Raw genomic sequence first — 25,066 nt, forward strand, 5'->3', positions numbered from 1 at the left:
TTTTAAATAGGGACAATATTCAAATGAAAAAAAAGTTGATATACAATGCAGTCCCATGCACTGTAGGCATATTCTTCTATATTGCATTCTAAATATAATCATGTGTAAAATAAAATACTAGTTAAGGCCTACTCTAATTTATGACATGCTAGCCCCCTGGAGAATTTTTTAATGTTACAAGATATACATATTAGGACCTTCTAGTCTGTGTTATTTAAACTTTTAAATCATGTGCACAGTTGTCCCAGCATGCTTCTCTGCCCTGATTTCAAATCACTTGCAATACTGTTTTCTTCCCACTTTGGCTCTTAACGTTGACAATGGATTCTGGCCTAAGCTTCCCTAAAATGCTACCTTCAGACCTGAAGATGAGGCTTTCAGACTTTGATTCTTATATCCCCCGGTGCATGAAGGCCATGTCATCACTGGGAAGTCTGATGCTCTCCTTCCTTCGTGCTCTCCTAGACAACAACGAGTGTGGGTCCCAGCCTGCGCTGTGTGGCGCAAAGGGAATCTGCCAGAACACCCCGGGCAGCTTCAGCTGCGAATGCCAACGAGGCTTCTCTCTGGATGCCAGTGGACTGAACTGTGAAGGTGAGTTTATTTGCTCAGAAATCCTTAAGGCCATGTGGCTACGTACAGATTTTTAAATTTGTAAACCATTAAGTGAGAAACTAAGAAACAAACACCTCCCCCCCCCAAAAAAAATAATAGAATATGGCCTAGCCGTTGATTTTTAGTCTGATGTGCCCATATATCATTTTTAGAGGCATCATTTAATGATGAGGCCAAACTTCTGTGCCTTCTTAGTCAATAAAGCACAAAGGCAGTTGCTTTGGACTCACTTTTATGAAATAAGCCAAAAAGTTTTGTCAGTAGAGATCTAGGTGTGTATCTTCACAGCAATGACAAAAGAGACTGAAAGAAAAAGTTATGATTATGAATTACTTTTAAGATAATTCTAAGAATTTGATGCCTAATATGGTTTATAGGTTTACACCAGTGTATGAGCATACCAGGGGTGAAAAGTACACACAAAAAAACTTTAAAGTGCATTTTTGTTCCAAGTCTCAATGTGGAAAAATAGAACTTATCATTGTAGAGATCGAAAGAAATGGTGAAAACGACGGATCTTTCCCGTTTATATGTGCCACGGTTCCTGCTTCCCTCCCTTACCTACAGGGCCATTCCCCATAAAATCGCCCCTGCAATTGATACTTCCTGTAAGTTCAAGGGAACTGTAAATGGAAACAAATTAAGAATCTGCTTGAAACCAATAAACTAGCATATGGGTCTTCAGCATCTGCTAGCCTATGATAAAATAAAGGTATGGAGATTGGTGTTGGTTAGAAAAGAGACCTGGCAGAGATTGTGGGTCTGCATACATTTCCTTCGGATTTTTAAATAGTGTTGCCATTTGCAATTTGAGTGCTTTGTAGGTCAACCATTCCTGAATTCATCATTCTTAGACTTAACATGATTCTTTATCTAAATCAAAGACATTGTTTACTTTGCTTCATCGGAATTATGGGACTTCGATAATGTCTTTTCAGCCCAGGAAAGACTTATTTTTTTTACTCTAATATTATTTTATATTTGATGTGATTAAGACCTTCAAAGTATTCTAAATCTACAGCTGCTTGGCACGTGTAAGTTCAGCTCATGACCATCTGCATAAGATACTGTTTATAAATTATCCATATAAATGTGTTACACATGCATCAGACATGCCAATTATATTTCACTCCTTATGGGTAGATTTCAAAGCCCCAGTTTTCATTCCAAAAGTGTATGCATAAATGAACAAAGAAATTATTCCATATGTGTAACAACAGTACATCTGGTCTAAAAATAACATTTCCAAATACTTAAGAGGGATTTGCATCTAATCAGTCCTGAGTGGCAATAAAATTAAAAGCTCTGTGCGAGACAGTTATACAATCTAGCGATCGCTATAGACTTGTGTCTTACCCAAATTGAAGATTACATGTCAATCCCTTGTGCCTCTCTTGGATAGGCAATGCAAATATATTTATATCACTTAATACCAAATGGAAGGTACCAACCATATGAAGTTCATCAAGCTCAAGGGCACTACATTGTGGTTGCTGCGAAGGGAGATGTGTTGAAATGAAGATGTTATTTAGAACACTTGACACGGCATGGTGCTGGGTAGCACAAGTACGAGGTGGTTTCTTATCCCAGAACCACGCTTTGCACTCCCACTGACTAATCCCCATGTGACTTGGGGGGGGGGGGGGGGATCACAACTTTTCTGTACCCATGTGTGTGTGCTCTCCTGATAATAGTCACCCCGTGCTATTTTTGAAATGCAATGTGCTGACGTGGAGAAAGGCTACATGAAGCTTTTGCTTGGCTTGTTTTTCACAGATGTTGATGAATGTGATGGAAACCATCGGTGCCAGCATGGCTGCCAGAACATCTTGGGAGGCTACCGATGCGGTTGTCCTCAAGGTTACATTCAGCACTACCAGTGGAATCAGTGTGTTGGTGAGCCCGCAGTCACTATATGGGGTCTGCTCTTCTCAGCCTAAAGTAAAAAACAACAACAAAGAACCCGATAATGTAGCGGTTGGACTTCCAATGTGTTAATTGTAGAATTCTAAAACTTTAAAAGAAAAATTTATGGTTGACCCCCCGGGGACACACGCTCTACACCAGGCACTATGAAAAGGTCTATGATAAGAAAGCGTTCTCCTAAGTGCCTAAAAGATCCACTCTCTAGAGCTTTTATAGTTTGGGGCTTGTGCTGCCTGTAGTCATTTTAAGTTTCTGAAGATAGTGTCAGGAATGGTCACTTTCATTGGCCAAGGTCAGCTGCTTTGTCACCAGTAATTTGGTATTACGAGATTGGGAGGTGAAAGGTGGCCCACCCATCCCATGATAGAAATGTAGGCGAGAGTCCAGATAGACTTCCTTAATGAGGACAGTTCATCTGCTCTCCAGACTCATGGGTTTGGTGAAGGACATGAAGGGTTTGTAGACAAAAAATACCTAATTACAGCAAGTTGACAGTTCTAGGCAAAGAATGAACATTTAAAAGGAAGCCCATAGGTACTCCCTTCTGTTCCTGGCATTGCTAATATTCACGCAGTTCTCCATTTAAGGAGCTAGGCATCAAAAGAAACATTACTCTCTGCTTGCATAGCAAGTTGACCTATTTAGCATATGGATAATTTCTTGACTCAGTTCGAATGCATTTTCATGGTCCCATCACCCAATCTGTTACATTAGACATCAGAGCTGAGCTGTAGGGAGGCCACGTTTCTGCAGACAGAGGGCAGGGGGCTTCCTGTGCCTCTCCGGTGACTTAAATAGCCCCACTTAACTTTCAAATGTGTTACTGTGAGTGATCCGCTACATTGATTAATTCTCTTTTGTGATCTTCTCAAGAGAAACTGCTAATATAAACAGCCAATTGAGCCGAAAAGCACTGAGTTGAATTTTTAACAAGGGAAACTCGTTCTGTGATGGTCACGGCAATGCTGTAGCCTCGTGCTCGGGTCAAGGGCACACTTTGACACACTCATGGTGGGAAAACACACGCAAACGCACACGACAAGCAGTAGAAAAGACAAAGTTTTAAAGAATTATCAAAACAATGAGTGTAAGCATTCAGTCAAAAATAATCTTAAGTTTAATTTGCTTTTTTCTCTTCATAGAAAATAAATCCTCAGGCCTTGATTTTATGGATTCATTAATGGAAACAAAGTGCAGGCACAAACTTTAGACTGTAGGCAGTAGTAATTTACAGAGAGCAATTCAAATGATGTAAAGTGATTTTATTATTATGTGATGTCTACAAAATAGGAGGCCCGCCACTTGGTTGGTGGACTTCATGGCTTTTCACACTATAGAACTTAAGGCATAAGTCTAATTCTCTAATATTTCAAATTGTTGAAGATTAAAATACAATTAATCTTTTTAAAACGCTGCACAGGTAAAACTGGGAATGTGTATGGACTGGCAACTGCCTTTCTAAGGTTTCCATTTTCCTGGTGTGTGGGTTTTGTGCATCTCGTGAAGCATATAGCTGCGTAGCCGCTCAGTGGCTTTGGAGGCTGGGCGTGGAGTGGTCTGACCTAAAAGAAAGGGGGGAGGTCTCTTCCAGAAGCTGGATGGGGCCGTGGTAGAGGACTTGGCTGCTAGCCAACAGGCCAGTGGTTAGAACCCACTAGCCCAGCCGTTTTCTGTCAGAGAAAAAAGGTGGCCGTTGGCATCCATAAAGACTGACAACCTCGGAAACCTGATGGGGGCACTTCTCCCGTCTTAATAGGGTCTCTGGGAATCAGAATTACCTCCACCGCAGCGAGTTTGGATTTGCTTTTGGGGGGAATCTTCCCCCCATTTCCCTTTGTGGGGGTCTCGGGGTAGGCATTTTAGGGCACCAGTCCCTCTCCCAGAGCTGACATAGGACCCAGCCCGAGGTGCTGTGAGCGCTCATAAGGACTGAAGAACATGGGGTGCAAAGGGACGTCCCAAACGGACAGTGCATCGGCAGATCGCCGTCATTACAGACGCCTCTACATAGCAGGCCCTTGAGTAGGACGCACCAGGGATCTGGGGCTTAGTTCAGAGGTTCGTGAATCTCCTGTGCAGTATGGAGGTGTCAAGCTCGCCTCCAAGAAAATGCTCTGATCAAATTCCTGGTTTGGGCATTTGTTGTGTTTGTTTTTCCCTTGGATCCTGTCCGCTCCCATGGGAATCTACAGTGATCTCTTGCGCCCAGAACAAACTGCCCCACAGAAACATATCGCCAGGCCTGTGACCTGCAGCATTGCTCTGTGGATTCGAACCACCGACTGTGCCGTCTAGTAGTCAGGCTCTTTGCACCACCCAAGGACTCGAGGGGGTGCTCCTGAATCACAATCAGCTCGGTGGCTACTCACCACCCCCACCTAAGAGAGAGAGCAGAGCAAGCCACTAGGGACTAAGACAAGCAGCATGTTAGCCCACAGAACAAGAATCGGACGGCAGTTCGCTTTCACTTGTCGCTACACATACCAAGAACCCGCACGAATTGGGGGGAAACGTACAACAAAGTACAATGAGAAATTAGCCGAAACTCCTATTAATGGAATCACAACTATGAAACTCCCTAGATAACTTCAGTAAGCTTAAATTGTAAAACTACAGTGTTCTTGAGCCCTACAACCACACCCAGTACCTTCCAGCTGATTCTGGCTCCCAGCCAGCCCTGGGACAGAGTGGAACTGGCCCCGGGAGCTCCTGAGGCTGTAGAGCAATCGTCAGGCACACCGAGATAGCCTCAGCTTCTCCTCCTGGGTTTGGGCTGTGACCTTGGGATTAGCAGCCCAGTGACTACCCTGCCACCCCCAGGGTTCCTCATTGTCAGGAGCAGCACTGTCAGATCAAGGAAAGTGAAAGCTCTCTGTCAATATTAATATTGAGAAAAGCTTTTAAATCTATTAAGCGATGACGGCTTCGTCTCTTACGACATAATTTTGTTTTCCTGCCCGAGAGATGGCCGCTATTTTCAGTTCTTTACTTTCAGAATGCCTGAATTTGGTCAGCATGCCTGAAAATCCTTGAGCCTGTCACTTCCCCTGCACACTCCCTGAGCCAGAGTGCCGGTGTCCCTTATGTTCCGTCACTTCCAGTAGTTTCTGCGAGCTTTCCAAATGATCCTGGCAGCACGAGGCCAGCCGTTTCACATGCGTGTCAAACAGAAGAGCGCATACTGACAGCAAGGTCTCATCGTCCATAAAGTGTTACCATGCTGTACATGTATAGCCCATGAATATGAAAGTACATTCATGGCTTCCCGAAACATTACGTGCTTTAAAATATTTTTGTGAGTCATGTGGCTTAAAGGTGACTTAGTTCACTCCTTGGCCTTGCCTTGTGATGCCACAATGTCAAATGGTGTGTCCATGACAGGATCAATTTATTAAACTATCATCGAATTGAGATTCCCTGGTAGGAGCAGAACGCTGCAGCTAAAAGTCACCTTTAATTGTGAAAGCCAATAAGCCCCGGAGGCAGAATCCCAAGCCTACCGTTCACTGAAATAAAAGAGTGGTTGTGTCTTTGTGCCACATGTGGCCCCGTGGCCAAGCGTTTCCGTAAGCACTTTCTCCCCCACTCCTGACGACGAAGACGGGTCACAGATCAGGCCATTTTACAGTGACTAAGAATGCTGCCTTTCCCAGGTCTGGAAGTATAATCATAGTACAAACATGCACCTCCATAGCATCTACCTTCAACCACCACCTTCGTAGATCTGATTGGGTTTAATTTCCTGTCCGGGAGCCCTCTTTCCTGAGATTCCAGCTGCATCTCCCATAACTGTACTGAGCTACTGCAGATAGGCACTGCCCTTTGACCTTTGGGTCCCCACAAATCCTATCCCCCCACATGGGCTGAAACATATACTGGTCATATATTAGGTAAACAGACATGCTGGGCTCCATATGGAGTCGCAGGAATTTGAAAAATTCCATGGAACAGATGTGATTTGTGCCCAGAGTGACATGTGGATTAAAATAAAGCCCAAAGGAGACACGCCACATGTGATACGTCAACCAGACAGTTAAGTGCAAAACTGATCTCCAAAGCTCCATGCACGCTCGGGCTCTGAGCCGACCAACATGAGCAGCAGTGGAAAGTATAACCAAGAATGACCCTGCTGCCAGGCCTTTGTAATACAGTTTAGGTACTGAACAGCAAACGCTGCCCGACAGCTGGTGGCTGACGCACACTTCTCGACAAGGCATGGTTGACACAAGTCCTCCAGCAGGTAAAACTGCCCTCAGCGGTCAGCAGGAGCGCTGATGTTTAATGATGTTTCTTTCCATTCTGCTCTGTCGGGTGTGTATTCATATACATATATGTATACTTCCTCCCGTATATCAGGCAAACCCTGGGGAACTTTAGGGGGAAATTCACATACCATCACACACACACACCACCCCCTCTAAAAGTGTTCAGTCCGTGGATTTGTAGTGTATCATCACAAGGTTGGGCAAATAACACTGTATAGTCCCAGAATATTTTCATCACCTACCCCCACCCCACCCCCACCTCCACAAAAAAAACCATAATCATTAGCACTTTTGTCCCATCCCCTGGCCACCGCTAAGCTGTTTTCTGTCTCTGTGGATCTGCCTGGCCAACTGCAAGTATCTGTCCTCACAGACTGCCAACGGAGTCAGTACTGTTCAGAAGCGTAGTAGGAGTAGACTATAATAGGGTGAGGGGAAGGTTTTTAAAAACATAAGTGAGATAATTGAAGGAGAGCTGTAGTGTTCGGGATTTGTCTGGTTTTTGATACCCTTTGGAAATCACCCATCGAGGTTAAAAATCAAACAAAAAGATTATGGCGGTTTTTGGGGGGTGGTTTTTGTTTTTAATATCGGGGGGCTTCACAAAGTTCATGGGAAAACATTTTTTTAAATTATGACATTTTCCCATGAACATTTTGAAGCTCTCCCCACCCCTCCTCCAGTGTTAGTCATTGTCCTGTCAGGTCACCTTTGCTTTGAGACTCTGGCTCTTGGCACTTGGACCAGCTTGCCAGTCTAAGAGGGGTTTCCTCTTGTGTTTCCATAGATGAGAACGAATGCTCCAACCCCAGTGCCTGTGGCTCAGCCTCCTGCTACAACACCCTGGGGAGCTACCAGTGTGCCTGCCCCTCGGGCTTCTCCTTCGACCAGTTCTCCAGTGCCTGCCATGATGTGAACGAGTGCTCATCCTCCAAGAACCCGTGCAACTACGGCTGCTCCAACACGGAAGGGGGTTACCTCTGCGGCTGTCCGCCCGGATACTACAGAGTGGGACAAGGGTAAGGCAGCCCCGGTCAGCCCTGATGACCTACCTAGCAGGAAAGGTCAAAGGTTTAAAACCCCAGCTAGCCAAAGGATTGATTACAACCGTGACGGCATAAAATCAAAGTCTAGAAAGGCTGTTCCTTGCACTAGAATTTTCTCCTTTGAGGCCAGCAAACACCTCGACCAGTATTTGTGTTTTCTCCTCTGTAAAGGCCTGGGTTGATTTAATCACACTCTTCAAGACACACATACTTGAAAGGTCAGCTTGCAGGTTGCCGTCGCTAACCGGGTAGTGCGAGAGAATTGGAAATGGCCTCATCCCAATTACCTGTACTGATTTTGGCAGGTGCTAGCCTAGTTGTTCGTAGGGAATTGGTCCCTCTCTTTGCTCATATGAACGAGCTTTGCTGATGCAGTGGGTTCAGTATTGACTTGCTAGCTAAAGAGTCAGCAGTTCAAACACCAGGTACTCCATGGGCGAAAGATGAAGCCGTCTGCTCCGGTGAGGACTGACTATAATCTCCCGAGACACACCCTAAGGAATAGCTTTGCCTGTCCTAAGGATTATGTTGGGATTAACTCCATGCCAGTGGAGTATAAACCTTTTACACTGCAGAGGCAAGACCTGCCTAGTATGTGTGGCTGCCCTCTACCTGACACCCTGGCTTCCTCTGACTGCATTTTCACAGATGTAGCCGTGTCAGGTTTTATCTGCTGTGGCTAAGGTGTGCTGGCCCCTTAACATGGTCCCTCTATCACACGGGCACCACACAGCCAGGGCCCCTGTCTCAGAAGGAGCCCTCAGAAGGAACTGTGTGTAAGGCAGGGACTGAGGCCCCAAGGACAGAGGCAGGGAGACAGCCCTGAAAGGTGTAGTCTAGCCAAGGGTCATTCTGAACTCCCCACCTGCCTTTTTCACTAACAGAAAGTTTGGCTTCAGGAAATCACAGGGATCCAACACAGACTTCAAGCTCGAGAACCAAACATTGCTTTTTAGAAATTAACCCTCTGCCTTTATCCTCTTGAGCTAACTACTGCACCTCTGGTGGTCCAGTAAGATCGAAAACCAGAGGAGCCCAGGACTCCTTCTGAATTTTTCCCTTTCTAAATCAGGGAAGAATCTCATGTTGAGCAGAAAAAATCTTGGTGGGGTTTTTTTTCCCTAATTTTTGCTTTTCGCTGTTATTTTATTATGTCTGCTTTCTCACTAGAAAACTAGTCAAAATCTATGATAAAGTCTAACAGTACCTTGGCTTCCCTCTGCAAATAGCCACTGTGTCTCAGGAATGGGATTTAACAAAGGGCAGTACCTTTCGCTGGATACGGAGGTCGATGAGGAAAACGCTCTGTCTCCGGAAGCATGCTATGAATGCAAGATCAACGGTTTCCCCAAGAAAGAAGAGCGGCAACGGAGAAGTGTTCGGGAGCCTGCTGCAGCTACTGTGAGTTGGTCTCACTTCATTTGCATCCAAGGCTGTCTGTCGAGGGTCCTGGAGGCCGTGCAGGAAACCTTGCTGTTGCTATGAGCTGCGGCAAGCTAAAACTACCTTGAAGGCCAGCCTAGAAAATTGATGGATACGATATGGAAAGGCAAAACGAAGCTAGTTAAATTATTCCTTCTAACACAAGGACTGGGGAGAAAGGCGTTAAGATTCTAGTTTCTGATCTTTTTATCTTTTTTCTTTTTAGTTTTTGATAAGTGCCAGAGAACATTAAAGTGCCCGTCCAGGAAACAGTTATTTTGGAATGATACAAAATGAAATTTTAATTTGTCCAATTTATATCCATACACATACACACACATTTTGTCTAGTTTTAGCTACATAGCTGTATAAATGTATACATATATACATATGTATATAGAGAGAAATTATTCATATGTGCATACATATATATAAACTAGACAAAATAACTTCAAATTAAAATATGTATGCACATGCAGAGTTTATAGATAGATAATTAAGAAAGAAAAAGAACAGAAGAGTAGGACAATTCTTGCTTTCAGTATGTAAGCCAACTAGGATCACAAATTCCATGACTAATTTGTAAGATGGGTGATTTTCCCATTAAGAAAGTATGGTCGTATAATTTAGAGAAGGGATCTGAGAGCTGGGTTGCCTGAGATTTTTAGCAGAGTTAAAGGAGTGGGTTGCAGACTGCCCCGGTGTTGAGCACACTGCCGTGCTTGCCCCACTTGGGATATGTGTCACATGAAGATCTGCTTTCACTTCCCCTCACCTGTAAAGTAGGAGTCGTTGCACTTACCTCTAAAAGTTGACAGAGGGAGTACCATATATACTCGAGTATAAGCCGACCTGAGTATCAGCCGAGGCACCTAATTTTACCACAAAAACTGCATTAAAAATGTGCTGAAAAACTCGGCTTATACTCGCGTATACACAGTATGTGAGTTGGCACAGGTAAAGTATCTGGAGGTGGTACCTGGCATACACACAGCACATGCTCAGGAAAGGTCAGAAATCCCTTATCCAGAGACGTGTTCATCCATGTTGAATGGTCACATGAGCTAAGCAGTCACCACTCTGCTCAGTTAATATCATCACCAGAAATCCGGCCACCGGGAAATCTAGCCAGCAACTAACAGGCTGTGGGATTGGGCAACTCAGTTCCGTTGCCAGGGCCCCTGTGCCTTCTCCCATATGGTGGGCCCTCTCTAGTCACCCAGTCTAACATGCAGTTTAGTAACAAGTAAGCCTGTGCTACATTGACAGTCAGCAGACGAGGGTACCCACATAGACGTTTTCATATAGGACCACTGAGCCATTCATCAAGTACTCGGAAATAGCCATGCAGAAGTTCTGCTTATAATGCATTCCCACTGTGATAGACGACCCTGTCTGCACACCGAGGACACGCGTTTCTGAGCCACCAGAGCCAAGTTCTTACTCGGTGGGCCCAACAGTTCCACTTTTTCCCCCTTCCTTTTTTGGTCCCTCTTATCTAAATAAATAAGGAGCTCTTGTTTGGTGGTGGTGCTGAGGGGTAAACACTTGGACTGCTATTGCAAAGTTGGTGTTTCAAGCCCACCCTCCCATCCAAGGGAGAAAGAAGAGGCTGTCTCATGTGTCTCCAAAAGATCTGTGGCCTCAGAAACCCTACAGAGGCTTTCGGTGAGGGAGAATCCACTCGCTGGCAGTGGGGTTTCCTTTTCACCCTGTGAATACTATTCTTCAACCTCCCAAGGCTCTGAAAGAGTCAGATAGTGTTTATCGGGCCTCTGCCCCACTGAGTTTCACCACAGTTGGTCCACACTGGAGCCCTGAGGACCTGTGCTGGTCAGTCACGCTGTGTGGGCCTCTTGCCTTGGTCGTCCTTGCAAAATTGAAGGTGTGCCTCACAACCAAGATTCCCCGGGGTTCAGTCCTGTTGTGGAACAAGAGCTACCTTCTTCCTTATATCTGCAGCAGAGAAATTACATTCTTTCCCTAAATTGTCTTTTCCTTGTAAATAGGATATGCTGTAAACTCACCAAAAACATTGAAAGGGGAACGCTCTCTGTAGGCTCAGCCCTGTTGCTGTAATTACCTCGGAAAGGCTGAGTGAGAACTCCTAAAGATTTACAAGGCATCTTCTGTGGAGTTGGGACCTTAATCCCAGCTGACGGGAACGTCCCGTAGCCTCTTCCACAACCCCTGCCCCAAAGGAGAGTGCCAGAAAGCAAGGGCCAGCAGCGGCAGCTGGTCACTGTGCCTGTGACCCCGGTAGCAGAGCGCTGCTAGTCCTCTCCTTGTGCTGCCGCAGCTCTTCCTAAATAGTCTCCTGCTCTTTTTCTCCAGGTTGAACAGATCAGCCTAGAGAGTGTGGACATGGACAGCCCCGTGAAAATGAACTTCAGCCTCTCCGGCCTGGGCTCCAGAGAGCACATCCTGGAACTCATGCCTGCCATTGAGCCCCTCAACAACCACGTCCGCTACGTCATCTCCCACGGCAACGAGGGTGGAACCTTCCGCATCCACCACAGGAATGGGCTCAGCTACTTGCACACGGCCAAGAAGAAGCTGGTGCCCGGCACTTACACACTGGAAATCACGAGCGTCCCTCTGTACAAGAAGAAGGAGCTGCAGAAACTGGAAGACAGCAACGAGGGCGACTACCTCGTAGGAGAGCTTGGGGAAGCTCTCCGAATGAGGCTGCAGATCCAACTCTACTAAACGCCCTGCAAACTTGGTTCCAGGGGCAAACCCCAGCCCTGCCAGCCTTCAGCCATGTTTGAGAAGTCAGTGCCTCTTTCCAGGAGGGGAGAGAAAAACCAACACACACACCCCCCCCACACACGTTGCCTTCGATCCTCCTCCCTGGCTCAGACTTCAGAATGCTGACCCTCACAGGGAGAGAGAATCTAGACTCTAATGTGGCCAAAGATTTGAGGACAGAGGAAGCCGTGGTTACTGTATTTTTATATAATTTCACTTTAAATATATTAAAGGAAAAAGAAGAAGAAAACCTTAAATGTCCAAGCGATCAGCATATGGCACTAAATGCACAAAAATAATGTGAGCGTTTTTTTTGTTTTTGTAACCTGTTAGCAGTCTGTAACACTTTGGGTATTTTGCTATAGTTGCTAATTAAAAAAAATATAGATGTTTATTTATTTTAATGCAGTAATATATGGAGAAATGAACAAACTATGTAAACAAAAAAAAAAGGGAAACTCGCTTGTTTTTCTTTAGATTTATAAATTTGAGCTATTTCTTTTCGAGGTGCTTTTCAGACAAATTCAGTAGATCCAAGGGATGTTTCCTTTGGTGTCCAGCCAGTCATCCAAGTGGTATACATCGGATGATTTCAAAGAAAAGGCTCCCAGAGCTGACTGGGGAGCGTAATCCGTAACCCTAAAGCCGCGGATGTCATTCGATCCTTTACAAAGGAGATCGAAGCCAGAGCAGCTCCTTGTGACCACTGCTTCCCTTCACCAGACCCTCGGGGCACAGGAAGTTGAAGCACAGCCACTGTAGCAAAATACCTTGACTGCTCGAGAGACCGTTAGCGTTGCAGGCCAAACCGTACTGTATTTCCTTCTCCTGACCTCAAGAACCACACGTGCTGCCCGCAACCCCTCCTCCTTACCCAGGGTGCTCTGTGCAGAGCTGGTGGTACGGTAGGCAGCTGAGGAATGCCGTTCCTTGGAAGAGGAACACCTGGCGTTCTGTAGCATTTGGTGCTGTCTTAGATTCATGGTGCATTTATGATGTTCAAGCTATTTCAGGATGGCCATATGTGCAAACAAATCATGCAGTGCAGCCAAGGAATATATGTTCTTGTTGTTTTTTAAGTCCATTTTTTTTTTAGAGTTTTCATTAATACTGTAGTTATAACACCATATGCCTCGTTTAATCATAGCCTATAGTGTATGAAAGATGTTTGTACAATGAATTGATGTTTAGTTTGCTGTAGTCATTGAAAAAGATATTGTACCAGGACGTGCTAATAAGAGCATGTGTCAGTGTTCTCGACCCAAGAACCTGTTCCGGACCAGTCCCAAACCTCACTCGTGAAATGGCCAAGGCGCACGCAGACTCCGCTGCTTCCTCTCACCCTATGTTGACCAAAGAGTAGTAACCAGTTATATCCAGTGTTTTGTCTTGTTTTGTTTTGAATAACTAAAAGAGACCGTGTACATTTGTAATCAAGTGTTTGTGAGGAAAAACAACAGTTTTTGGTTTTGTTTTTTGTTGCGGTTTTTTGTTATTTTCTTGGTAGGTCTCATGTATCAAATATGACACTTTTATTGCAATAAAGCTTATTTTGGGGTAGTTGTCTGGCTGTGAGTTTTATGGGACGACAACCCTGCCATAGGTTTTGAAAGTGCCAGCTGGAGGGGCAGGCCCATTCACAGGAAACCAAGGGCATGTCGTTAACTGGGGGAAACTAAGGAGGCAAGGGTGTGCCACTGAAAGTGAGAATACAAGTTACCTTCAAATTGCAGGACGTAATCAAATCAAGCAACAGTTCAGCGCAGAGATCCTGAACCTCCTAGACCCATCGCCCTGGAGACAGCAAAGCATTTCTTCACTTCATCCACTTGTACTTTGGTCTTTGGGGGTCATTGCATTAAAGCATCTTGAGTTTCCTCCCCTGGCATAAGGAGCCCCTGGTAGTGCCGTGGCTACGTGTTGGGCTGTTATTCACAAGGTCAGCAGTTTGAAGCCACCAGCCACAACTCGGGAGATGGACCAGGCCTCAGAAACAGACCCACAGGAGCAGTGTTACCCTGACTTACAGGTTCACCCTAAGTCCAAACCAACTTGGCGGCAGTCAGTCTTTTAGGGCTTTTTCCTAGCATGAAACTTCTTGATCCCAATTTTAAATCAAAAGTGCTTAGAAGCATGGCGGGTGGAACTGAACTCCCTCCAATGGCTCAACGTCCAGCCAAACAGCAGATGACAGACCAATGGGTCTATAAGGTGAACTATAACACCTGGAGGCAAACATTCCTTAGGACAGTCAGCCATGCCAATCAGAAGGGCAGCCTTTGGCCAGGTTCTAGCTCAGAAGGCAGGACGGGCTGGGAAGGCAGGATCCAGGGAAGCAACCAATGGGAAATGAAGTAGGCAGAGTCTAGGGGCCTTGTGGGAAGATCACCATGTCACTAAAACAACAGGGATTGTAGAATGGAAAACCAATTGGCTCTGGACACTTTCACCCAAATCAAAAATTGTTAAATGCCTAAGAGCCCTGATGGTGCAGCGGTTAAACACTCAGTAAGGAGATCCTGAGAACCACCAGCGGGTCTGTGGGAGGAAAGATGTGACTGTCTGTCCCATCAGATTACAGCCTGGACCAGAAAGCCGGCTGGGGCTGGTCTATTCTGCCCTCCTGAGTGACCAGAATCCCCTCTGAGTCAAGTCCACAGCCCACAACAGCCACACACCAGGCCTGCCCTCCAGACCAAGTGAATGCCCTGCCAAAAATGATCCAAAAGTGCTTATTTCTTGAAATGTTACAAAGTTTCTTGAGTTAGAGGGGGGAATAAGTTATTTAACTTGAACTCACTTTGGCAGCCTGTTAAAATAACAGAGTGGTAGAAATTAATTCAATGCAAGGTGTAAGAATTTGCTGAAAAATGCCCAAGATGACAGCCTTCCAGCCTAGTGCTGGAATCATGCAGTGTGTCCTTATAGGATAGGCAGGAGCAGTGGCAGGGAGCCTCCGTTGGAGGTAGGTGGGCCCTGGTGCCCTTGGCCCACAGAAACCTCTCTGGGTGTTCCCAGACTGTCCCATGTAAATCTCAATCTCCAACCCCTAAAATGATTGATCCTTGGAATGAAAGGAGGGCTATGTTCACGGTGCATGACCACATGAGGTTCTTTTGATCACTTTGGAGAGCACCCCAAAGAGTGTCATGGTTGGAAGGGAATTAATGACAGTGTTGTATCAAAGATGGGAAGCAAATGGTCATCGGTGACGTACACAATCTGAAATCCATCACTTCCCTTTACCAACGCTTTAACCAGCATAAACATTGCTGGCAGAAGAGGAGACAGAGCTGTGGAGTATAAGGAATAGTGTATTATCGCGAAAGGGCTTTGTACATATTCTGTAATAAAATGGCGTGGTGGGGGGGGTGGGCGGACCGCAGGAAGAATTTGCGTGCTTAGGTCTTGTATCCACAAATCAAGAAAGCAGGGAAATATTCTGGCTGATCTAATGTTGTTCTTTGCCAAACAGAATCTAGCTGCATGGAGTTAGAAAAAATGTTGCCTCTGGGCGTCCTTTAAAATCTACCATGCGTATTGAGTTTCATCTGAGATCTATTATTGGTGCAGTGTAAGCACGGTAATTTGAAGTTACCCAGAATCAGATTTGACTTAGCTTTGTAGTTGAGCAACAACACCCTTCATTTAGAATTAACCTCATCTTGAGGAAGTCTGAGAATCTACAGCGGTGAGGATAACGCCATGTCGGGATTTGGGTGCTTGAATAAGATCACCACTTTAAGACGCACCCTCCCGGAGGAGCATCCTCTGCTGTTATCCCTACTGTGAGTCCTCTCAGAGGATACCTGCAGGGCCTGAAGGTGCAGTGTAAACCCAGACATACACCAAATCTGTTAGATACAAGTATGATCATGCAACAGTTCTCATCATAATAAAATTCTTTCTACCCACGTATCTTTAGACTGGGTAGCTGTTAACAAAATAGTTCTATTTAGTTCTTTTTTGAGAGCAAAAAGAGCAAGACTTTCACCAGGATGGGTTGACCCAATAGCTCAAACAATTGTTAGGTGCTATCAGCTTGGTTTCTAGCACCACGACCCTCTGTATGTGCAACAGAACAGGACAAGGCCTGTCTCGGACCATCTGCACCATTATTGCCACACTGGGGCGATCTCTGTGGCCATCTGTCTCACGGAGGGTCTTCCTCTTTTTCGTGTGTGTGTGTGTGTGTGTGTGTGTGTGTGTGTGTGTTTGTTTCACCAAGCATGCGGTCCTTTTACAGGGACTGATCAGTGTGTCAGCATTGACATGATGAGAGTGAGTTTGGTTTTATGGGGGCGGGGGAGGGGGCGGGCAGTTCTCTTCTGATAACATGGCCCAAGGATGGTCTCACAATCCTTGCTTCTAAGGAGCATTTTGGTTGTACTTCTTTGAAGATACAGTAGAACTCCAGACCTAGACACTAATCCTAGAAGGAGCATCAGGATGCGGTGCAGTCGAGTTTTGAATCAATTTTTCCCATAAGAAATAACTAAAAATGGATTAATCCATTTTCTACCAACAAGTTTTTGCTCAAACCTTGCCTTTTTATACAAGCATTACACAGAAATTTCAGAGTAAATAAGTTCAGAGTTAAATAATATAATTTAAATAAGAAACACAACATTTTAAAAAGTTTTTAACAACTACAGTATGGCCCATACCTTGAGATCGATGAGGATCTGGATCTGTGGACACGGACATGGAGAGGAGGATGGAGAGAGAGTCAGTGTTTGGAAGGGGATCCCCTTCCATAAAACCAACTGATTGCTGCTTTTCAGGAGTTTTTTCCCTTCTTTGCCTTTTTTCACTAGGACCTGTCTAGCTTTCTCTAAAAAATCTGTCTAATGTGGTCTACTGTTGGCATTTCTTAACTGTTTTCTCGCAGAGTTTACTAAATTATCAATGTATTAGTCTGGGTACTTTGGAGAAACAAATCCACAGAAACTCATGTATAAGAGAGAGTTTTATGTAAAGGTTAAATGCGCATCAAGAAAATATCCCAACCCACTGCCCAAGCCCACAAGTCCAATATTAACCCATTAACCCATATGTCCAACACCAGTCCACGAAGTCCTCCTCCATCTCACAAAACAGAAGCAACAATGCCGACTGCAGGAGGGAAGCTGAGTCAGTGAATGTGTAAGCATCTCAGTGCTGGCAGGGGTCTCCACATGGCTGCTCCAGCACCCAGGGCTGCATTGGGGTGGGTCCATGTGGCTTCTCCTTAGGGATGTCTTGCAGGAAGTGAGCCTTGCAAGCTGGAGCAGGGAATTGCTAAGGCAGCTGCACCCTGGTCCAACCATCACAAAGCAAGAGGCCTGAAAACTAGAAAGGCAAGGCTCATCAAGCCATTTATCCCTCCGCTATTCAATTAACCCCACGTGTTTTATCGGCCAGGTTGGCACAATAAACTAACTCAATCAATAATATCAATAACAGCCCAATAACACCAAGAACGACATTTTCGTGACATTTAATTAAATGTATATATTAACATATATATTGATAACTATGAAAGTAAAGAATAAAAACAAAAATAAATTTTCCTGAAATTAAAAATTCAGGTATTATAGGGTTAACCAGTTCCTTATCATGATCATTCTTTTCAAAAAACTCTTAGGACTCATTTATTTAAAAACAATACAAAAAGCCACAAAAACTAAGAAAATCATAGCAAAACGCTTGGGACACAGCAGCAAAAGGCTTAAACAACACATACTAACAACACCAGCTAACACCAAGTGACTGAAACAGGAACTGCTTTTGTTTACAAAAATCAAATGCGTAGCGTCGGATTCTGATGTTTTGTGCGCACTCCGATGCAAAATTTTCTCCACATTTGGCGCTGAAATCCAATTATGTCGAATACTGATGTGATTCTGCTGTAGATTGGTGTGATCTTTTGGCAATCTACAGAAATTTGAATATTCTCCCTCACACCGTAATTTAAATGCATCAATTCTTCTCTGGTCTTCCTTATTCAATGTCCAACTTCCACATGCATATCAGGCAATTGAAAATACTATAGCATGGGGAAGGCTCACCTTAGTCCTCAAAATAACATCCTTGCTTTTCAACAACTTACAGAGGTCTTGTGCAAGATTGACCCAACACAATGCACCATTTGATTGCTTGACTGCCATTGCCATGAGCAATGATTATGGATCCAGGCAAGACAAAATCCTTGACAACTTCGATCTTTTCTCCATTTACCATGATGTTATCCATTGGTCCAGTTGTGAGGATTTTGGTCTTCTTTACATTGCATTGTAATCTGTACTGAAGACTACCATCTTTGATCTGCATCAGCAAGTGCTTCAAGTTCTCCTCACTTTCAGCAAGCAAGCTTGTGTCATCTGTGTATGGCAGGTTGTTAATAAACCTGCCTCTGAACCTGATGCAACAATCTTTTTCATAGAAACCAGCCTCTCTGATGATTTGCTCAGCATACAGATAAAGTATGTATGGTGAGAGGATACAACTCTAACACATCTTCTCTGATTTAAAGCCCTGCAGTATTCCCTTGTTCTGCTTGCACACCTGCTTCTTGATCCATGTACAAATTTCACATGAGCACAATAAAGTGTTCTGGAATTCCTATTCTTCTCCAGGGCATCTATAGTTTGTTATAACCCACACAGCCCAATGTCTCTACATTGTCAATAAAACACAAGTAAACATCTTTCTGGTATTCTCAGCTGTCGATCAAATCAACATCTTTATGGTACTTTTTGCTTTCAGCCTAGTACGGTGGTTCTCAACCTTCCGAATGCCACAACCCTTTAATGCAGCTCCTCATGTTGTGGTGACCCCCAACCATAACATTATTTTTGTTGCTACTTCATAACTGTAATTTTGCTACTGCAAAATGAATCGGGCAACCCCTGTGAAAGGGTCCTTTAACCCCCAAAGAGGTCGTGACCCACAGATTAAGAACCGCTGGTCTAGAGCCATCTAACATCAGCAATGGTATCCTTGGTTCCACATCCTCTTCTGAATCCTTCCAGAACCTCTGGCAGCTCCATGTCGATGTACTGCTGCAACTCTTGCTAGATGTTCTTCAAAATTTTACTTGCATGTGATATTGATGATACTGAACATGCTTTGGAGCCACTTTGCTTTGGAATGGGCACAAATATGGATCTCTTCCAGTCAGTTGGCCTAGTAGCTGTCTTCCACATTTCTTGGCATAGACGAGTAAGTTCTTCCAGAGCTTCATCAGATTGTTGAGACATTTTAGTTGGGATTCCATCAATTCCTGGAGCCTTGCGTTTGGCTAATGCTTTCAGTGCAGCTTGGACTTATTTCTTCAGCACTGTAGGTGTTTGCTCATATCTACCTCCTTACTGGTGGAGTGTCAACTAGTTCTTTCTGGTACAATGACTCTATATTCTTTCCATCGTCTTTGAATGTTTCCTGCATCATTCAATATTTTACCAAAAGAATCTTTCAATATTGCAACTTGGAGCTTGAAATGTTTTCTTTAGTTCTTTTTGGTTTTCTAATTCTAGATTTTTGCATTTTTCATTAAAATATTTTAGCTGCCCTTTGAAATTTTGTGTTCTGAGCTTTGACATCATATCTTCCATTTGCCTCAGCTAATTTAAAATGCAGAGCAAGTTCAGAGTCACTTGACATTCACTTGGATTTTGACTTTATTTCCTGTCTTCTTAATGACCTTTTTCTTTCTTCATGAAGGATATTCTTGATACCCTCCCATAGCTCATCAGATCCTCTGTCATTAATGTTCAATGTGTTTTGTCTGTTCTTGAGGTAGTCTCTAAATTCAGGTAGGATAGACTCAACATCATATTTTGGCTTTTATGGACTTGTTTTCTTTGTCTTCTGCTTCAATCTGAACTTATATATGAATAATTCAGGGTATGTTCCTCAGTCAGCCCCTAGCCTCATTTTAGCTTCTCCAATGTCTCTTTTCATTGATATAGTTAATAATTATCTCTCTATTCCATCTGGAGAAGTCCATTGATACAATCACCTTTTGTGTTGCTGAAAGTGGTATTTGACCATCCTGTGCAATCATGAGGTGTCAACAGAATCAATTAACAGGCACCAGAAGACCCAACCCCCAACCCCCAAAAAACATTGTTGAGAATGAGGGGTGGGGTGAGGGGGGTCAAAGAAGAGCTCCAAAACCCATCTGTAGAAAATAGGACATCCCCTCATAGAAGGGTCACAAGGAAGGGATGAGTCAACCAGGGCACAGTATAGCACTGATGAAACATGTAATATTCCTCTGGTTCTTAGAGGCTTCCTCATCCCCCACTATCATGGCCAGTCCTGCCTTTCGGTTCTGGCTAGACCAGAGCATGTACACTGGTAGAGATAAGAGCTCATGACACACAGAATCCAGGTCAGGAACAGAAATGGGAGTAGCAATACCAGGAGAGTTGGGGGAGGAGAGGTGGAAGGGGTAACCAATCACAATGATAGACACATAACACCCTGCCCCCGCACTGAAACCAAACCAGGGGGATGAACAACAGAAAAATGGGTGAAAGGAGACAGTAGACTGTATAAGATATGAAAATTATAATTTATAATTTATCGAGGGGTCACGAGGTGGGGAGGGGAGGGGATTGGGAAGGAAAAAAGAGGAGCTCATACCAAGGGCTCAAATAGAGAGTAAATGTTTAGAAAATGATAATGACAACATATGTACAAAAATGCTTGATACAATTGATGTACGGAATATTATAAAAGTCGTAAGAGCACCCAATAAACTTATTTTTTTAATTTAAAAAAATTTTAAAGGGGTATTCGCTATAAAATCATTGGTCCAGCAAAATTCTATCATGTGATCTCCAACTTCATTTCTAGCACCAGGATCATATTTCCCAAATACTGTTGTTTCCTCTTCATTTCCAACTTTTGAATTCCAATTATCAATAATTACCAATGCATTTAGATTGCATGTTTGATCAATTTCTGGCTGTGGATGTTGGGAGAATTCTTCAATTTCCTCATCATTAGCTTTTATGGTTGGTGCATAAGTAATAGTTGTATTGAATGGATTTGCTTGAATGTGAATAGAGATAATCCTATCACAGACAACACTGTACTTCAAGAGAGTTCTAAAATCTCCTTGTAGGAGGTGAATGCAATTTCATTCCTCTTGATTGTATCATTTCCAGCAGCGTAAACCATATGGTTTTCTGATTCAAAGTGGCAAATACCACTTGGTTTCAGCTCACGAACACCATTACATTTTTCAACTTCCAATGGTCATAGATTCAAACTTCATACATTCCAAGATCTGATGATTCGATGGTTGCATCTGGTTCTTCCCCTTTGGGGTTGCGCCCAAATGAAGGTCCAGGAGGCTTCCTTCCCACAGGAATCATGTCGTGATGGTCACCTTTACGTTGAGAAGGCAGCTCCTTCCTCTGTCACATCTTGAGTGCCTTCGGCTCATCATCTGCCTCTTTCTGTCACGGTCCTGCTCTAATCATTAGGCTTCCAGTATCTAACACTGTCTTGATGCTACGCCTGAGGTTGTCGAGGCTAATTCCTCCGAACTGGACAGCCAGCTGCTACTTTGCAGTCTGGAAGCTCTGCCGGAACCTGGTCACACTCAGGCAACCCAGCTGGCATGGAACATGCCAGTGGCGTTGCTTCTGGCCTCACAGCAACACACAAGCCGCCACAGGATGGCAAACTGACAGACGAGTGGTGGCATTGTTGGTGACATTTCCACACGAATATTTAAAATAGCGAAGTAACACACTAATTTTTTTTTATTGAATTCTCATCTGCCCGTTTTCGTCACCTACGAATATGAAATAGAACTGTTTGTACATTCTTTTCCCTTCTAAGTGAGCTTAAGGCTTTGTTTATTTAATTGTTTGATTTGCCTTCTTGGTTCACAAAACAAATACTTGGGTAGAAGGAGAACTAAAACTTCTAGGACATCTCTTTGAATCCTATAAACCTTTAAGTGGATGTCCTTGATCTTTCCATGGGAAACCAGTTAATTCCCATAGTGACCTGCAGCATGTGAAACAGCTGCTAGTTGCTCAGGTCTGAGCAGCAAAATAGCAATGTACATGGTTCAATTTACTCCTTCGGGAATGTTCTTAATGGTCCTCGAGAAGACGCTGGAATCTGGGAAGCTCTCCTCTTTGCAAAGACACAAATTCCATTCGTTCCTTGCCATGTCACTCGTGTCCCGTTTGTCCTCCTACTTTGCAGCCGTCCCCAAGAAAGCATACATCCTTTCTCCCCAAAGCCAATTGCTTTTTTGCACCAAAGGCACTGGAAAAAGGTCTAAATCGCACATTGTTGAGGCATTGATAGGATTACTAAATGCTGTTTAAATACGAAGACAAACTGTTTGGGGGGATGGGGGGATGCCACAGTGGCATGTGTGTGTGTTGTTGTTGTTGTTGTTTGTTAAATAGAAACTACTCCTGCAGAGACTGGACATTGGAAGCGAGGGTGATGTCATGCCTGCATTTCAACTCGGCCTGCCTTTGATACCCGTTTCTGCCACACTTTGGGGAAGGGTTTTGTATGTTTGTTTGTTTGTGGAGAGGGAAGTAAGCCTGTCTCAAATAAATAGAAAGTCATGCTCTTTTTGCTTAATCAGAAGTACTTCTTTTCTGACCCTAATCCTCCTTTAAAATCCCTTCAGTGTACAAACCCATTAAAATCATGGCCATCAAGTTAATTCGACTCAGAGTGGTCCGATAGGACAAAGGAGCACTTTGTCCTTGGGGCTTCCAGGGCTGTAACCTTCACGGAAGCAGTTGGCTCCATCTTCTGTCCCACGGAATGACTGCTAAGTTTGAACCACCAACTTTTACATTAACAGCCAAGCCCTTGACCTCTGTACCCCTTGGTCTCCTTTGAGTACACAAATAGAGTCCTAAAATATCCAGCTCACACAATTGAGCGATTCAACCATTGAGACCGTATACTTTGCAGTTAAAAGAAACAGGCTTTCAAAACTGGCAGATTGTCATTTGAATTTATCTCCTTACAAGTTACATAACTCTGAGTCTGGGTTTCTGTCCTAGGAGGATCTTTGCTTGCAGTTAGGCTGAGAGACTGTCATTGAGATAATACAAGCAGTACTCTGGGCATAGGTCTCAGCAGACAGTGAACACTTGGTAACTCTACGCGACTGTTCCTCCTACTGGCATTGTTGGTGTGGGCCATCCAGGTAGTTCTGACTGACTGACTGACAGCCAACTCAGTGTGACGGCGTAGAACTGGCTCATCAGCTTGCCTACCCTGCATTTATTTTTTTCTTTTATGAGGGGAGCAGGTGGCCAGGTTTTTTGTCCTGTGGATCACTGGGTGGGCTCCAAGCACCAACCTTTTGCTTAGCAGCCCAGGGCTTCCCCATGGCTCTCTCAGGGCTCCTTACTACTAATACTGGGAGAATGAGTCCACATAGTCATATAAAACTCCTTCCTAATCAGGCTCTTATATGACTGCCTTCCCTCTAACCTATCAGAGCTCATTTGCACCTCTAGGGAATCTTTAGAATTCCTGGTGTGACCATGTGTGTTTAGAGTGTCTACACCACCCTTCACTTATTAGAATCCTGATCTCCAATCTAGGAAGCCTTCGTCACAGACACAAACAAAGCCCTCAAATCTACCCAGCAGTCCAGGAAGCAGAACATAAAGGAGAACATGGCCATCTAACAATCCTTTTAAGATGACAGGGTATGTCAGAGCTAGAAAAGTCTTTAGAAACGTACTTGTATCTGCAAATAAAGAAGCTGAGGCCCTGAGTTCTAGCACACCTAATTGCACTGCCAGTTTCGAGTGGGGTGAGACCAAAGCCTGGCTGCTTGGTTGCAGTCTGGCGCTGTTCCTATTTCCATGGCCTGGTAAGCCTATTTGGATCTCTTTTACACCCTGAGGATATAGGCCAGTTCCCATGGTCTTGGCTCATAAGGAATCCAAAAATATTTTCCAAGCACGATTCAATCACTGCTTTCTGTTTTGTCCTCCCCACCCTTATGTGACTACTCCCAACCCCTCCTAGCCCAGAGATTTGTATATGCACGGGAATGCCAAGAGGCTGGCTGCCACGGAGTAGACCCCACCTAAGTCCTGTGCTCCTCCAAATCCACACTCAACTGCTAGCTTTCAAAGGGTTAACATTTTATTTAAACCAGAGCCTCAAAACTGTTTAAAAACCCATACACATTTGCTTTACTAAGAATGCTTCAGGAAAGTACACTAGTTGCTTGTGTTGCTTAATTGCGGCCCCCCCTTCCTCCTTTTCCAGTGAGCCTAAAAGTAGATTAAGTTGACTTACTTTCAAAATAGCCAAGAACCAACAGCTCACATTAGTCACCCCCATTAAGGCTGCAGATTAAATATCAGGATGTAATGTAGACATTTTCCAAAGGAAAACAGGAAAGCGCTTTACATGAATTTTAGTGCAAACTGTAAGGACAGTGAATAGTGACAGCCTTTGCCAGACAAGAGCCACTGATGCATGAATTCAAATATCGAAATAGCAGAACCTGTGAGTGATCGATACCTAAAAACCTGTCAAAGAGGCAGCCTCTTGGCCAGCTGGGGCTGCCAAGTCTGTAGTCCGCCTTACTTCCCCCCAGCACTGCTGTACCAAGGGAACCCCCAAAACTGCCCTTCACGTAGGGGTACATTTCGATTAGAACCGCATGTTTTACATTGGTGTAGATCGGGATCCAGGTGGAACCTAAAACTCACGGCCTCACACCACCTCTCGAATCCCACCTGAGTGGGCCAAGACTGTACTCTAGCCCCTGCAGTGTGCTCCACGGAGTTAGGTCCCTGAACGAATGAGCTGCAGCGCAGGACTTTCAGACTCACCCGAGTCAAAACTTAAGAACCACCTGGAGGAAGGATTTTACTACAAAACCCTCCAGACAATTTCCAGAGATCATTCTGGATGTATCTTTACTTCTTTATGAAGAACTCTCTTTATTTATGTGCCACCTGCCCCCACCATACCTTTCCAGAGCGCCGATGGGCCATAGGCTGGTTGGGGCTAGATTGCAAAGTTTGGAAG

General features: G+C 44.3%; 1 protein-coding gene across 1 annotated transcript in view; it reads left to right on the forward strand.

Annotated features, from left to right (window-relative positions):
* FBN2 (fibrillin 2) overlaps positions 1-13,585 on the forward strand; it is a 266,701-nt gene extending 253,116 nt beyond the window's left edge. Inside the window, exons 61-65 of the mRNA XM_004696589.2 lie at positions 466-594; positions 2,392-2,511; positions 7,594-7,825; positions 9,082-9,253; positions 11,609-13,585. Coding sequence (XP_004696646.1) covers positions 466-594; positions 2,392-2,511; positions 7,594-7,825; positions 9,082-9,253; positions 11,609-11,983 — 1,028 coding nt within the window. The 3' untranslated portion in view covers positions 11,984-13,585. The remainder of the gene's footprint in view (positions 1-465; positions 595-2,391; positions 2,512-7,593; positions 7,826-9,081; positions 9,254-11,608) is intronic.
* The last annotated feature ends 11,481 nt before the right edge of the window (positions 13,586-25,066 follow it).

This window comes from Echinops telfairi, unplaced genomic scaffold (assembly GCF_000313985.2).
Source record: "Echinops telfairi isolate 266 unplaced genomic scaffold, ASM31398v2 ScPeMD7_7469;HRSCAF=8507_1, whole genome shotgun sequence".
NCBI classification, from domain to species: Eukaryota; Metazoa; Chordata; class Mammalia; order Afrosoricida; family Tenrecidae; genus Echinops; species Echinops telfairi.